Raw genomic sequence first — 16,415 nt, 5'->3', positions numbered from 1 at the left:
CAACTTGTTCTTTGTTACACTTATCGATGAAGGTGGCTTTCCTCATTGCCATCACGTCAGCAAGACGGGTTGGAGAATTAGGCGCCCTAATGGCACACCCACGTTATATTACATTCTTCAAGGATAAAGTAATCCTACAACTGTATCCCAAATTTATACCCAGAGTGGCCTCCCCTTTTCATTTAAATCAGCCCATTTACTTACCTGTATTTTTCCCAAAGCTGCATGCCGGCAGCAGGGAGGCCTCACTTCACATGCTGGACATTTGCAGTGTGTTAGCCTTCTACACAGAAAGAACAAAAACATTAGAAAATCATCTTGACTATTTGTTTCCATAACAGAATGTTCGAAGGGCCAAACCATCTCAAAACAGAGACTAAATGGATTTCCAGATGTATCCGTTTGTGCTACCAAAACAGCGACCTGCAAGCTCCACCAGGAGTTTGCACACACTCCACAAGAGCATTATGAGCATCTATGGCCTTTCTCAATAATGTGCCCATCACAGACATTTGCAAAGCATCTGTCTGGGCATCTGCCCATACTTCACTAAACTCTAGTGAACAGCAATCAGCTGCAGATGCTCAGTTTGGACTCATGGTGTTATCCACCATAAGTGAACCAACTCCAAAGCCTCTCCCTTCCATGGAGAGGTACTGCTCAACCGTCATCTAAAGTGGAGCACCCACAGGGACATCCTTGAAGAAGAAGAAGGAGAAGGAGAAGGAGGAGGTTGTTCACCTTGTGCAGTATCTGCAGTTCTTTGAGATGGTTGTCCCTGTGAGTGCTCCACTATCTCCCCTCCCCTTTCCTTCTGAGCTTCATGCCAATCCTCTGGGGTAGAGAAGGAACTGGGGGATGGTTGGCTGCGCATGCTAGGTAATCATTCGGAGTGGGACGGCTGCCGCGTGCGTGCAGTTGTCTAGGCACTGCTACTACAAATCTCCAGTTACAAGCACAGAGAACCAAGATACCTAAAGTGGAGCACCCACAGGGATAACCATCTCAAATAACTTCAGTTACTGCACAAGGTGAGTAAACTTCTCTTCCTTTCTGAAATTCTTACAATTCTTCATCTGCAATTAGCTTAGATGAGTGATGGAATGCCCATTCTGAATGATGCAACACTTAATTCACATTTCAACAGTGACAGGTGAATAAACATCCCTGTGTTTATGAAACATATTACAGAAAACCTGCTTGTCAACTCTGGCTTGATACAGACTTTAAAACATTTTTGCTATATGTACATAACTCCTTGGACATGAAATGTGTTTATAGACCCTAACAATGACAATGACCAGCAAGACCCTGACTTTCATTTATTACCTCACATGGCATTCTTTGTGCAGAATGTACATACTAGAATCAGGATATTGTTGTAACGCCCTTGCCACTTGGCATTGAGGAGTTCTTGGGTCATACCTAGAAACAGCCAAATCAAAATGTAAATTATAAATTCAAATTGTTGCAAAAGCAACAGGGTGGATGCATTCTGCCAATGAATACCAAACTAAGAGTTAAAACACATTTAAAGCTCTACATCTCATATCACCAATCCACCCATTAGATGTATCATCATTACTTCCCAAATATTCCTGCTATTTTATTGCACCTAATTGGTAGCAGGCATTGGATTTCATCGTACAGTGGGGTATTTTATAGGCCACCCACCCTCACCATTGTGTTAGAAACTGTGGGTGAAGAGAACCTTGACATTTTCTGTCGGACTAAATCTTTTGTACAGGTTTCCTATTTGTAATACAAATCATTACTGCACCAGCCATACCATCAGACACATGCTCATAGTCTCATTCCATCAACAGTACTCACAGGTGAAAATGTACAGAGATTTCCAGTTAGGTGAACTCAGCTAGTAAAATCACTAATGCTTCAGTAGGGATGGGGAATACTTGCTATCATTCTCACCATTAAGCTTGTAGTCCTAGTGATCTAGTAAGCATAGACGACCCGTGCCTCCTGACAGTGGGGGGGACACAACTCCAGAATAGATCGAGTCATGCCCCCTCCCCTTCCGGAAAGCAGTGCCCCCTCCGTGTAGTTCTCAGCTGTTCCTCTGCCTCTCCTGGCAGAGTTAAAGCAGCAACCCCTCCTGCAGCTCTGCCTCTCCATGCCCAGTGCAGTTTGCCGGCTCAGCTGCTTCGCAGGGAGGGGGCCTGGCCACATCATTTGACCAAGTAATCTGGGAGGGGGCAATGTGACCCCACATGCCTCCCCCCCACCTTTCCTCTGCTAGTAAGCGTGATTGGGTAAGACTATCCATAATTATCACTACTTTTGCTTTCTCCACTGAATCCCTGCAAGTAGACGTATCTATTGTATTTCACCTTCTTCTGCCGAGGGATGTCTGCTGCAGCCTAGCTCAGTTTCCCATTCAAGGATGTAACAAAAGGTTGTTCTTCGAGTAGTCTCTCTATGGGTGCTTCACTCTAGTTGTGCTTGTGCTTTCTGTGCCTTTGAAAATGTCACGTAACAGTGTCTGTTCAGCCCACACATGCATTACTCAGTTTGAATCATTAGAATCATAGAATCTCAGAGTTGGAAGGGACCTCAGGAGGTAATCTAGTCCAACTCCCTGCTCAAAGCAGGACCAGTCTCTAATTAAATCATCCTAGTCAGGGTTTTGTCAAGCCAGGCCTTAAAAACCTTTAAGGAAGGAGATTCCACCACTTCCCTAGGTAACCCATTCCACTGCTTCACCACGCTCCTAGTGAAAATGTTTTTCCTAATATCCAACCTAAACCTCCCCCACTGCAACTTAAGACCATTGCTCCTTGTTCTGTCATCTGCTACCACTGAGAACAGTCCAGATCCATCCTCTTTGGAATTTCTTGAAAGCAGCTATCAAATCCCCCCTCATTCTTCTCTTCTGCAGACTAAATAATCCCAGTTCCCTCAGCCTCTCCTCATAAGTCATGTGCTCCAGCCCCCTAATCATTTTTGTTGCCCTCCACTGGACTCTTTCCAATATTTCCACATCCTCCTTGTAGTGTGGGGCCCAAAACTGGACACAGTACTCCAGATGAGGCCTCACCAATACCAAATAGAGGGAAATGATCACGTCCCTCGATCTGCTGGCAATGTTCCTACTTATACAGCCCAAAATACCATTAGCTTTCTTGGCAACAAGAGCATACTGTTGACTCATATCCAGATTCTTGTTCACTGTAACCCCTAGGTCCTTTTCTGCAGAACTGCTGCCTAGCCCCTTGGTCCCTAGTCTGTAGCAGCGCATGGGATTCTTTCGTCCTAAGTGCAGGACTCTGAACTTGTCTTGGTTGAACCTCATCAGATTTCTTTTGGCCCAATTCTCTAATTTGTCTTGGTCCCTCTGTATCCTATCCCTACCCTTCAGCATATCTACCACTCCTCTGAAAACTTGCTGAGGGTGCAATCCACGCCATCCTCCAGATCATTAATGAAGATATTGAACAAAACTGGTCCCAGGACCAACCCTTGGGGCACTCTGTTTGATACCGGCCACCAACTAGACATGGAACCATTGATCACTGCCTATTGAGCCCAGTGATCTAGCCAGCTTTCTATCCACCTTATTGTCCATTCATCCAGCCCATACTTCTTTAACTTGCTGGCAAGAATACTGTGGGAGACCGTATCAAAAGCTTTGCTAAAGTCAAGGAATAACACATCCACTGCTTTCCCCTCATCCACAGAGCCAGTTATCTCATCATAGAAGGCAATCAGGTTAGTCAGGCATGACTTGCCCTTGGTGCATCCATGCTGACTGTTCCTGATCACTTTCCTCTCCTCCAAGAGCTTCAAAATTGATTCCTTGAGGACCTGCTCCGTGATTTTTCCAGGAACTGAGATGAGACTGTCTGGCCTGTAGTTTCCTGGTTCCCCCTCCTTCCCTTTTTTAAAGATGGACATGACATTAGCCTTTTTCTAGTCATCTGGGACCTCCACTGATCACCATGAGTTTTTTACAGTATATACCACTGCACATGTGAACAGGTCTTAGATCCTTCTCAGTTGCCTCAACCTCAGTCATCTGTGTTGAGTTTTTACCTCAGTTGTGTCCCCATAACTATAATAAACTAACTACTGTAAGAACTACTAGTGGCAGTTAGGTAGTTCTAGTAGTAGCAGTAGTTAAAAAAAAACCTTTTATTTTTTCTGCAAAAAATGTTGTATATGTTATCGTTCTTAGCTGTAAGGACTGTTACCTATTAGATTGTTTCTCTCCTCCTTGGAGCTTTACATTACTGGAAGGGCATGCCTGGTTCTCCTGGTTTTAAATGTTGCTACTTATACCAGGAGGCAATCCTAGTAAGTGACGGACGCTCCCAGTGCATTCGTTACCTGAGGGAAACTCATATAACCCAAAAGTGCAATTTCTGTCTGGCATTAAAATCTGGAGCTAGAAAAAACAGAGAGATCAAACTTTGGATCCTCATGATGGTGAGCTTGCTGTGCCCAGTCTCTGATCCAGGCCAGGAGACCTTCTCTGTATACCAGTCTCTGAACAAGTCAGCTACCTCAACTGTCTCCAAGTTGTACTTCAAGGACATCTAGGAGGAAGACCCAAGATTCCTCTCATAAGAATTCCAGAGGCCAATGACACCAGCTTATTACTCCTCACCGCCTGTCCTGATTTTTTACACTTGCTATCTGGTCATCTAGGAGGAAGACCCAAGATTCCTCTCATAAGAATTCCAGTCGCCAATGACACCAGCTTATTACTCCTCACCGCCTGTCCTGATTTTTTACACTTGCTATCTGGTCATCCTAAGCAGGAAAGACTGGAACATGGACTTGATGGAGAGTTTGTTTTCATAGTCTGATTAAGAGAACTCTGAAAAGTAGGGAGACTGGGCCACAGTAGAGTGACCTCAGGCCGCAAGGGGGTACTGAGAAAGTGGTTGACCCTATTACACTAGTCATGTTCACTTTCTATTTGGTGCTGTCCAACCTACTAAAAATACAGTGCAGTCAAGTGGGAGAGGCTCAGCCATGTAAAGCATTTCAAAATCCAAGGCTCAGCAGTTGATGTATGAGACGGTGACTGAAACAAGGCTTTAACACATTTTTTCTAACTACTCATATAAAACACAGTTTGAAAAAAGCTATATGCAGATATGTTTTAATTTTTTGTCTTACCTCATGGTTTGATTTTTTATATTTTATTTTGACCATATTGTGACAGATATTTCCTTTAAAAACCTTTTTGAATTAAGTTTAAGTACATTGTATTACTCATAGACTCATAGACTTTAAGGCCAGAAAGGATCATCATGATCATCTAGTCTGACCACCTGCACATTGTAAACCACAGAACCTCATCCGCCCATTCCTGTAAATAAACCCCTAACTTCTGGCTCAGGTTCTGACATCCTCAAATTATGATTTAAAGATTTCAAGTCACAGATACTCCACCATTTACCCTAGTCTAAACCTGCAAGTGACCCCTGCCCCATGCTTCAGAAGGCAAAAAACAAAAACAAAAAAACCCTGGGTCTGTGGTAATCTGACCTAGGGGAAAGATTCCTTCCCAACCCCAAATGGTGATCAGTTAACCCTGGGCATGTGGGCAAGACCTGCCAGCCAGAAACCTGGGAAAGAATTATCTGTAGTAACTTAGAGCCCTCCCCATCTAATGTCCCATCACCAACCACTGGAGATATTTTCTGTTAGTAGTTGCAGGTCGGTTACCTGCCATTGTAGGCAGTCTCATCATACCATCCTGTCCACAAACTTACCAAGCTCAGTCTTGAAACCAGTTAGGTTTTTGCCCCCTCTGCAAATGCAGAAGTTATATGTTATTGTGGGCTGTGATTGCATGTAACTTCTCTAGGGTGGAAGATGGGATGTGAATCATGGGAAGTGTTATGAATTTCAAAGGACTACACTCATCAGTGTGCCAGAGGAGAATGAACTTTTGGGACAAACAATATAAAGTGTTTTCCTGGGGAATCTCAGGGATGTGAATACAAATTCCCACCCCTGATTATGTAAAAACCCAGCCTTTAAAGCTACCCCCCCCAAAAAAGGTGATTGTTTACTGATTGCCTCTTGTCAAAGGTTGGAGAAAAAAGGCCCAAACTGATTCGAGAAACAGTCTGATCTGCCCCCTTAGCATGCTTGTTCTGAGGTAAAGCTGTTATGAACTTTTAAGTACAGAAAAACTCCTTTGGTGGGGTTTAAAGGACTGACTCTTACCAGAGCCCTGGTTGGAGTTGGGGGTGATCTCTGATAAGCTTATTTGCATGTGTGTAAGGTTCTTATATTGTCTTCTCTATAATACTTTCAGCTTAAGAATAAATGTTCTCACTTATAAAGAGCTGTGTGGAAACTTGTGAATTCTGGCTATTACAGAGTGAGCAAAAGTATAGACACCAGCCTGTTTAAGCAGGCTGGCTTGCTGGGAATGTCATAGTGTAAATGGGGGACTGTGAAGCCTGGGGAGAAAAAACTCTGGTCAGGAGGAAGAAAGACATGGGTCTTCACCCAAATGAGGTGATGCCTGAGAAGCCAGGAGCCTAGAGTGGTTGCTGTTGGGGACCCCTGAGTGGGGATATAGGTGCAGTTGCCCTGAACTGTGATACATGCAACAAAATAAAGTGGCTTGAAACGTTACTGTTTCTAGCAACATTTTTAAGAGTAAGAAAATATTATAATACACATGCTATTTTAAAATGAACCCATTCAGTTAATAGTTAAGAGAATAATGTGATTGGAATAATTAAATAAAAATAAATGTAAACCTCCATATACTCTTTTTGCACATTTACAACGGTTTAGTATTTCCAGGGGTGTAGTCAGAGAAATAGGTGGAAATAACACAAATTCACCCTGGGATTTAATAATACCTATTTTTTATTCATACATCTGAAAGCATTTACAAAGCATTACAATTACTTACAGAGGGGGAAATGGAGGTATAAAGAGAAGTGACTTGCAAGATCACCCATTAGGAAGTCAGATGCAGAAATGAGAACAAAATCCAGGACTCCATGCTTCCAATCTAGTAACCTGCCACTGGAGCACATTGCCTTCTTATCATATCACCTGTGACTGTCATTGTGGGGAAAAAAGTGGAATTAAAAATTCTGTTAAATTCACGCGAGAAAGATTTATTTTCAATTTATTCAATTCAATTTATTCAATACTGTTCTGAATGTAGGCTGTCTTTATGGTCTGCTTACTATGTAATTTAAGAGGGGTTGTTGCAGTCACAGCTCACAGGCCATATTTGTTTCGCTACCCCAGTGTTTCCCAAACTTAGGATGCCGCTTGTGTAGGGAAAGCCCCTGGCGGGCCGGGCCAGTTTGTTTCCCTGCCCTGTCCACAGGTTTGGCCGATCGCAGCTCCCACTGGCTGCGGTTCATTGCTCCAGGCCAAGTGGAGTTGGGGGAAAGAACCTGAACTGGGGCTTAGTACCCTCAACAAAGTGAACTCCAGTTGCTTCTCTGGGTACATCTACACTACAGCATAATTTCGAATGAACTTAAACCGGTTTTATTAAACAGGTATTATAAAGTCGATTTTACACGTCCACACTAGGCACATTAATTCGGGGGTGTGCGTCAATGGTCCGAGGCTAGCATCGATTTCCAGAGCGTTGCACTGTGAGTAGCTATCCCATAGCTATCCCATAGTTCCCGCAGTCTTCCTTGACCCTTGGAATTCTGGGTTAAGACCCCAGTGCCTGATGGGGCAAGAAATCATTGTCGCGGGTGGTTCTGGGTACAGCCTCACCCCTCCCTTCCTGAAAGCAGCAGACAGCCATTTCGTGCCTTTTTTCCTGGGTGAACTGAGCAAACGCCATAGCAGAGCAAGCATGGACCCTGCTCAGATCAATAGCGCAATCGTGCACGTTGTAAACACCTCGCGCCTTCTTGTGCTGTCTGTGGTGAACCATGAACTGCAAACGCGGAGAGAAGGAGGCAGCTACGGCAGCGCGGCGATGAGAGTGATGAGGACATGGACACTGATTTCTCCCTAACCCTGGGCCCCCGCGTTTTGGAGCTCCTGCTGGTAATGAGGGAGGTTCTACCCATTGAATGCCCATTTTGGGCCTGGGAAACAAGCACAAACTGGTGGGACCGCATAGTTTGGCAGGTGTGGGACGATTCGCAGTGGCTGAGAAACTTTCGCATGCGTAAGAGCACCTTCTTTGAACTTTGTGACTTGATTTCCCCTGCCCTGAAACGCCATAATACCAGGATGAGAGCAGCCCTCACAGTGGAGAAACGAGTGGCAATAGCCCTCTGGAAGCTTGCAACGCCAGACAGCTACCGGTCAGTTGGGAATCAATTTGGAGTGGGAAAATCTACTGTGGGGGCTGCTGTGATGCAAGTAGCCAAAGCAATCATTAAGCTGCTGCTACGAAAGGTTGTGACTCTGGGAAACGTGCAGGTCATAGTGGATGGCTTTGCTGCGATAAGATTCCCTAACTGTGGGGGGGCGATAGATGGAACCATATCCCTATCTTGGCACCGGAGCACCAGGGCACCCAGTACATAAACTGCAAGGGGTACTTTTCAATGGTGCTACAAGCACTGGTGGATCACAAGGGACGTTTCACCAACATCTACGTGGGATGGCCAGGAAGGGTTCATGACGCTCGCGTCTTCAGAAGCACTGTTCTGTTTAAACGGCTGCAGAAAGGGACTTACTTCCCAGACCAGAAAATAACAGTTGGGGATGTTGAAATGCCTGTCATTATCCTGGGGGACCCAGCCTACCCCTTGATGCCATGGCTCATGAAGCCATACACAGGCAGCCTGGACAGTGGTCAGGAGCTGTTCAACTACAGGCTGAGCAAGTGCAGAATGGTGGTAGAATGTGCATTTGGCCGTTTAAAGGCTTGCTGGAGAACGTTACTCACTCGCTCAGACCTCAGCCAAACCAATGTCCCCTTTGTTATTGCTGCTTGCTGTGTGCTCCACAATCTCTGTGAAAGTAAGGGGGAGACCTTTATGGTGGGTGGGAGGCTGAGGCAAATCACCTGGCCGCTGACTACGCGCAGCCAGACACCAGGGCGATTAGAAGAGCACACCAGGAAGCGGTGCGCATCAGAGAAGCCTTGAAAACGAGTTTCATCACGGGTCAAGGTACGGTGTGACTGCTGTGTTTGTTTCCCCTTCATGAACCTCCCCCCTTTATTGACTCCTCCTGCAAGCAACCCACCCTCCCCCTTCCATTACAGCTTGCTTATGGAAATAAAGTTACTATCGTTTAAAAAGCATGTATTCTTTATTAAAAGTCATTCCCTGTAAGCAACCCACCCTCCCCCTTCATTTAAAAAGCATGTAATTATAAAAAGAGTAAGAGAAATAACAAGGTATCACGGGAGTGGTTTGGGAGGAGGATAGGAGGGAAGGAAAAGGCCATTAAACACATTTCAATGTAATAACAGCCTTTTGGTTGGACTGTCCACGGGGGTGGAGTGGGCGGGTGCAGAAAGCCTTCCCCCACGCGTTCTTACATGTCTGGGTGAGGAAGATATGGAACATATGGTGAGTACTGAGGGTGGTTAAACATGGGCTGGAGCGGCACTCTGTGACCCCGTTGCTCCTCCTGAAGATCCACCAGACGTCGGAGGATGTCAGTTTGATCACGCAGCAGCTCCAGCGTTGCATCCCGCCACCGCTGATCTTCCTGCCTACACCTCTCATCTCGAGCGTCCCTCCTATCCTCACGTTCACTGGCATCTTTCCTGTACTTTGCTAACTCGTCCTTCCACTCCCCCAGATGAGCTCTTTCATTGCGGGTTACTGCCATGATTTCTGTGAACATTTCATCTCGTGTCCTCTTCTTCCTCCGCCTTATCTGAGCTAGCCTTCGGGATGCAGTAGGGTGGCTTGAAAAATTTGCAGCTGCATGAGTGGGGGAAAATAGTGATAGAATGATTATAAAAGATACATTTCACAGAACAATGGCTATACTCTTTCACAGTGAACAACACTATTCACCTTACATAGCACATGTGATTTCACTACAAGGTCGCATTTGGATTCTTTTACCATTGAGTGCCTGTGGCTATGGTGTAACAGATCAACACAGACGCAGGCCCGGGCATCACAGTTCAGCTTCCATGCGGTCGTGGTAAGGCATACAGCTTCTCCCCCTGTGCTGCTTCTTTTACAGGGAGCAGCAGACGCAAAACCCTAACCCTAACACTGGAATTGCTTTCTCCCTCCCCCCCACCACATGGCTGGTATAATGGCAGATCACTGCTAATCACCCCCCGCCTTTCTCCTCCTACCCCCCCCCCACCGCGTGGCTGGTAGCTGGGAAGATTCCTGCTGGCCAAACGCTAAAAAGCTCAGCGCCATTAACCCTCCTCCCATTCCCCCGCATGGCTACCTGCAAGGAAGGATTTCTTTTAAGCAACAGGCAAACAGCCCAGTAGGAATGGCCATCTCTGTCCCCTTAATTAAATTCCTGAATTTCAACCAAGTTATCATGAACGATATCACTCTCCTGAGGATAACACAGTGAGATAAAGAACTGATGCTTCTTGAATGCCTGCAATCACCGGGACCATACGCAGCTAGGCTTTGTCATGCAATGATACCCGATTACTTGCTACATGCATGGCGTGGTAAAGTGTCCAACCATGGTGGATGGAACAAGGCTGCCTTGCCCAGAAACCTTCTGCAAAAGCTTTTGGAGTACCTCCAGGAGTGCTTCATAGAGATGTCCCTGGAGGATTTCTGCTCCATCCCCAGACATGTTAACAGACTTTTCCAGTAACTTTAATGCCAGCTAATACATGCAAGCCCTCATGGCAAATCAATCATTAAAAAATGCTTGCTTTTAAACTATGTTTTATATTTACAAAGGTACACTCACCAGAGGTCGCTTCCATGGCTTTACTGTCTGGGCTAGTGGCTTGGGAGGGCTGGAAGAGTAATTCCGTCTGGGTCACAAAAAGCTCCTGGCTGTTGGGGAGAATGGAGTGCTGTGTGCTTTCAGCAAGCTCGTCCTCCTCTTCCTCCTCCTCCTCTTCCCCCTCCGCTGAATCCTCATCCATGGGTGAGATTATAACCCCCACCTCGGAATCCACGGACAAGGGGGGGGTAGTGGTGGCACAGCCCCCTAAAATTGTATGCAGCTCAGCGTAGAAGCGGCATGTTTTTGGCCCTGATCCGGATCTCCCGTTTGCTGCTTTGGTTTTCTGGTACGCTTGTCTGAGCTCCTTCACTTTCACTCTGCACTGCACTGAGTCCCTGGTGTGGCCTCTCTCCCTCATGGTATTGGAAATTTTTTCAAAAGTTTTTTCATTTCATCTTTTAGAACGCAGTTCTGATAGCACTGAATCCTCTCCCCATATAGCAATAAGATCCAGTACCTCTCGTGCAGTCCATGCTGGTGCTCTTTTTCTATTCTCAGGAGACTGCATTGTTACCTGTGCTGATGAGAGCTCCACACTGGCCAAACAGGAAATGCAATTCAAAAGTTCGCTGGGCTTTTCCTGTATATCTGGCCAGTGCATTAGAGTTCAGTTACCTGTCCACAGCGGCCAGTAGTGCCCTGTGGGATACCGCCCAGAGGCCAATAACTTCGATTTGCAGCCACACTAACCCTAAATTGATATGTTAATATCAATTTTACCATTACTCCTCTCATTTTCTAGGAGTACAGAAATCGATTTAAAGAGCCCTTTAAATTGATTTAAAGTGCATGGTAGTGTGGATGGGTACAGCGTTAAATCGATTTAACTGCGTAGTGTGGACCAGGCCTCTGATGTTTTCTTCATGTCTTTCTGATTTAACTGTACATTGTGTGTATTTGGGGTCTAATCAGAATCAGGCACTTGTGCTTGGCATTGTACAAACATGTACGACATTCCCTTAAGGCAAAACAAACTGAGGGCTGAAGAGAATGGGAAGGAACAATAAAACAAGCATGATGAGCATTGGTCATTACTTACAACCTGTCTTTCTGTGTGACATGTTTCTTTTTCTGTGTTCCTGATGTTTAGCTATATCTCCATAGATGCTACGTTACAAAGGCTGGAGGCCCATTCCTTCTACAATTTAAGTAAAGTCACTCATATGTAAGTACAGTGGTAAAATAAGTTTACTTCCTTGAGAAATGTGTGGAATAACAGACTCTTTCAATATGTTTACTTTCTAATTCTCTCATATATGATGCTAAATGTTCAACTACCACTTCTCTCTCTGTTTCTTCCTCCTCCATTCTCTACCCTCATCTTGGGATCTGGGGCAAAAATCTGTCAGGGGATTGATCCTGCTTTGAGCAAGGGGTTTGGACTAGATGACCTCCTGAGGTCCCTTCCAACCCTAATATTCTATGATTCTATGATCTTCTCTGTGCCTCACAGCATTTTCCTGCTGTACTCCTTTCCCACATCCGTTGCATGGAGCTATATATTTTTATTCCTCATTTTTGTTTGCTTGTTGTTTGCATTGCTTCACTTTATTTTTCTTTTCTGTGACCTGTACTTGTCTTTTTGTAAACAAAGCTCACTGTGTGGTGTTTCCTGCTTCTTCTTTGAGTGCTGTCCCTGTGGGTGCTCCACTTCAGATGTGGGTGTGTCCCAATGCCAGTGATTGGAGATTTTCGGTAGCAGTGCTTGGTCAGGCCACATGTGTACATTAGCTGTCTCGCAGCACCATCAGAGTCTTGTTTAGCGCACACATGGCCCAACCCTCTTGGTTCCTTCTTCACCATCTTCGGCTGAAGATGGAGCTCAGGGCAGTGCGATAGCTTCTTCCCCTGTAGATAGAAAAAAATAGAAATTTAGTTGTTAGATAGGTTTGTTGTGGCTATTAGTTAGGATTAGTTATTAAAAAAAATATTAGTTTTTCTTTCTCCAGTTTCCTGCTCCTTTTGGAACACCACCCACAAAAGTTTTCTCTGCTTCCCCGCTCCCTTGGACATGCCAGACTCCTCTGGCTTTAAGAGATGCAGCTCCTACTGAGAAGTGATGCTGTGGTCCCAGGGGCACTCACTCTGCATGAGATGCCCGAGAGAAACACCCATACAACAGAACTGCATTCGTTGTAACATCTTGAAAGCGAGAGTCCGGCGTGACTGAGATCTCCGCCTCAAAATGATCCTCATGGAGAAATCATTCCAACCAGGGTCAGAAAAGAACCAGCAGAAGCCTTCCTTTAAGTGCTCACCGATCCAGTCTGAACCAACCAAAAGCACGTTTCCATTCTCTGGATAAATTCATGGTGGTTAAGTCCATTAATGGCTATTAGCCAGGGTGGGTAAGGAATGGTGTCTCTAGCCTCTGTTTGTCAGAGGATGGAGATGGATGGCAGGAGAGAGATCACTTGATCATTGCCTGTTAGATCCACTCCCTCTGGGGCACCTGGCATTGGCCACTGTCAGTAGACAGGATACTGGGCTAGATGGACCTTTGGTCTGACCCGATACAGCCGTTCTTATGTTCTTATGCTCTCTTACAAAACGAGGAAGCAAGCATCGACCTCTCAGTGGGATCCACATAAAGAAACAGTCCCCTGTGAGGTTGTTATCATTGGTGCAGACAACCTTGAGAGCCAGTACATATAACTCCCCCGATACCCAGCACCAGCCATGCCAATGAATCCAAAGCGAAGGGCAAGGAGTCGAGACATAGACAAAGCCATGTCTCCTCCATGGGTGCCAACCATGCTGGCAACTGCAATGGATATGGCACCAACCATGCAGCCACCTCTGGTGCCAACCATGACTTTAGTGATGCTGCCTTGCTCAGCACCAACCCCTCGACTGGCACCGACTGACAGCACCACGATGGGCCCACTGGCCCTGACAAAATCCAGTCACAAGATGGCTGTGCACCTTTCTGCCACAACTAAACCATCAGCACCCTATCCACCAGCACTGAAACAATTGCTCCATCAGAAATATATTACTGTTGTATCGGTGCCCCAATCACTTCTCGGCACCAACGGATCACCTGCAAGGAGCGTCTTACACAGCATACGTTTCCCACAGTACTGTCGATGTCCAGCAACAGTGATAATGAGGACCAGGAGGAAGGAGTCTTCTTTCCACAGTGCTCCCACATGACTCAACACAGACTTGCTGGGGTACACTGAGACCCAAAGGCCAACATGCACAACCACCTTACCTGTGGTATGGATAACCATGGGTGTGTCCCCACATGGCATTCCCCATGCAGTGGCCACGTGAGACCGTGGGCAGCATACAAATGCATGAACCTCATCACCAACCAGAGGTGAACTTCGGTGTCACCCTTTATCTGCAGTGGCTACAACATCAGTAGTCCCAGAGGAGATGATGGAGGATCTAGAAGAAGAAATAAATCCTGAGGATGTGTGGCCAACACACAACTCTTTTTCCCCCAATGAGGCCATCATGCCACCTTCACCTCCGCCAGCAGATGTGGAGGGGAGGGATAGTTCAGTGGTTTAAACATCGGCCTGCTAAACCCAGGGTTGTGAGTTCAATCCTTGAGGGGGGCCATTTAGGGTCTGGGGAAAAAATCTGTCTGGGGATTGATCCTACTTTGAGCAGGGGGTTGGACTAGATAATCTCCTGAGGTCCATTCCAATCCTGATATCCAATGACTTCAAACAATTTCAGGAGCTTTTTAAACATGTAGCATTTAGCCAGGACATTCACCTAGAGGAGGTCCAGGAAAATCAACCCAAGTTGCTACAAATTTTGCAATCTTCCTCATCCTCCAAAATTGCTCTGCCCATAAATGATGCAATCCTTGAACCTGCGGAAACAGAGTGGCAGATGCCAGCCATCATCCCTCCAACATGCAAATGGGCTGACAGAAAATAATATATGCCAGCCAAGGGAATGGACTTTCTTTTCTCCCATCCAAAACCAAACTCACTAGTGATCAAGGCAACGAACCAATTTATCTTTGTCAAAAAAAGATCTTCCACTTCAATTTGCAGGTCTTTTAGAATACCAACCGGACAATTACAGGAAGCACTTTGAGTTTATGTCTGACCTTCCTGAAGATGAGAGCACAATTTAAGACTGTGCTCACTGAAGGGCAACTAGTTGCCAGGATTACTATACAGGCTTCCCTGGACGTGGCCGATACAGCAGCTCACACCACAGCTAGGACTATCGTGATGTGCAGAGCATCCTTGCTCCTGTTGGCCAGTATTCTGAAAGAGCTGCAAATGAAGGTGGAAGACCTTCCCTTTGACAAAGATAAATTGTTTTAATCAAAAAACGATAAGGTTCTCCATTACATGAAGGGCTCTCAGGCATCTCTTTGCAGACTGAACATCTAAACACCACACACTAAGAGAAAGTGCTACCAACCTTACCACCATGCCAGGGACACATAGTATAATCTTCCTCATTCCAGACCATACGAGTGTAGTAGGCAGAGAAATAGACCAAGTGGAATTGGGGACACTGCTCTACATTCATCTGCTGGAAGCGGCGGCCAGTACGTTCCTCAGCCCGCACTCTACATTCATCTAACCTGGACCACCCACAGGAACAGCGCTCAAAGAAGAAGAGAGGGTTACTCCCCTTGTGCAATAATGAGGCAAAGCCATCCCTTTTGTTGATTTTAATTCCCTGTAAGCTATGTCATCAGTCGCCCCTCCCTTCATCAGAGCAGCGGCAGACAATTGTTTCACGCCTTTTTTCAGCACAGAACCAGAAGCTGCAGTAGCAAAACCAGGCGAGGCGGCAATGGCAGCATGGTGACAAGTAATGAGGACATAGACATGGACATAGACTTCTCACAAAGTACGAGCCGGGCAGTGTGCCCCGGCAATGTGCATATCATGCTGATGAGCTCTGCATGAGCTCTGCATGGTCACCTGTGCTGATCAGCTCACCACGATGGCCAAACAGGAAATGAAATTCAAAAGTTCACGGGCCTTTTCTTGTCTACCTGGCCAGTGCATCTGAGTTGAGAGCACTGTCCAGAGCTGTCACAATGGAGCACTCTGGGATAGCTCCTGATGGCCAATACCATCAAATTGCATCCACACTATCCCAAATTCAACCTGGCAAGGCCGATTTCAGCGCTACTCCTCGTCAGATGTGGAGTAAAGGAATCAATTTAAAGAGCCGGGTCCAGGCTTAAATAGAGGTAACGCTGCTAAATTCGACCTAAGGTCGTAGTGTAGACCAGGCCTTAGTGAAACCTAATTATTGAATAAAGCATACGTTTTTGGGTATCATTTGTCCTATTTGCAGTTTGCCCTGAATAAGTATTCTCAGTGTAGCCGCTACAGCACCACGGTCACACATTTCTTATTTTTCTTTCACAAGTTAGGTAAGATCCTGTGTTATCGTTGCAAGCATGAGTAACTGTTAATTATAAGCTCTTATATCAGAGGGATAGCCGTGTTAGTCTGCATCTGTAAAAGCAGCAAAGAGTTCTGGGGCACCTTGGAGACTAACAAACATATTGGAGCATGAGCTTTCGTGGGTGA

General features: G+C 45.8%; 1 protein-coding gene across 1 annotated transcript in view; it reads left to right on the top strand.

Annotated features, from left to right (window-relative positions):
• The window catches only part of TSHR (thyroid stimulating hormone receptor), a 235,771-nt gene that overhangs the window by 130,488 nt on the left and 88,868 nt on the right, over positions 1-16,415 (top strand). The window contains exon 4 of the mRNA XM_030558987.1: positions 11,975-12,049. Coding sequence (XP_030414847.1) covers positions 11,975-12,049 — 75 coding nt within the window. The remainder of the gene's footprint in view (positions 1-11,974; positions 12,050-16,415) is intronic.

The sequence above is a fragment of the Gopherus evgoodei genome, chromosome 4 (genome assembly GCF_007399415.2).
Source record: "Gopherus evgoodei ecotype Sinaloan lineage chromosome 4, rGopEvg1_v1.p, whole genome shotgun sequence".
Taxonomy (NCBI): Eukaryota; Metazoa; Chordata; order Testudines; family Testudinidae; genus Gopherus; species Gopherus evgoodei.
Note: the sequence above shows the minus strand (reverse complement) of the source record. Positions and strands in the feature narration are given on the sequence as shown.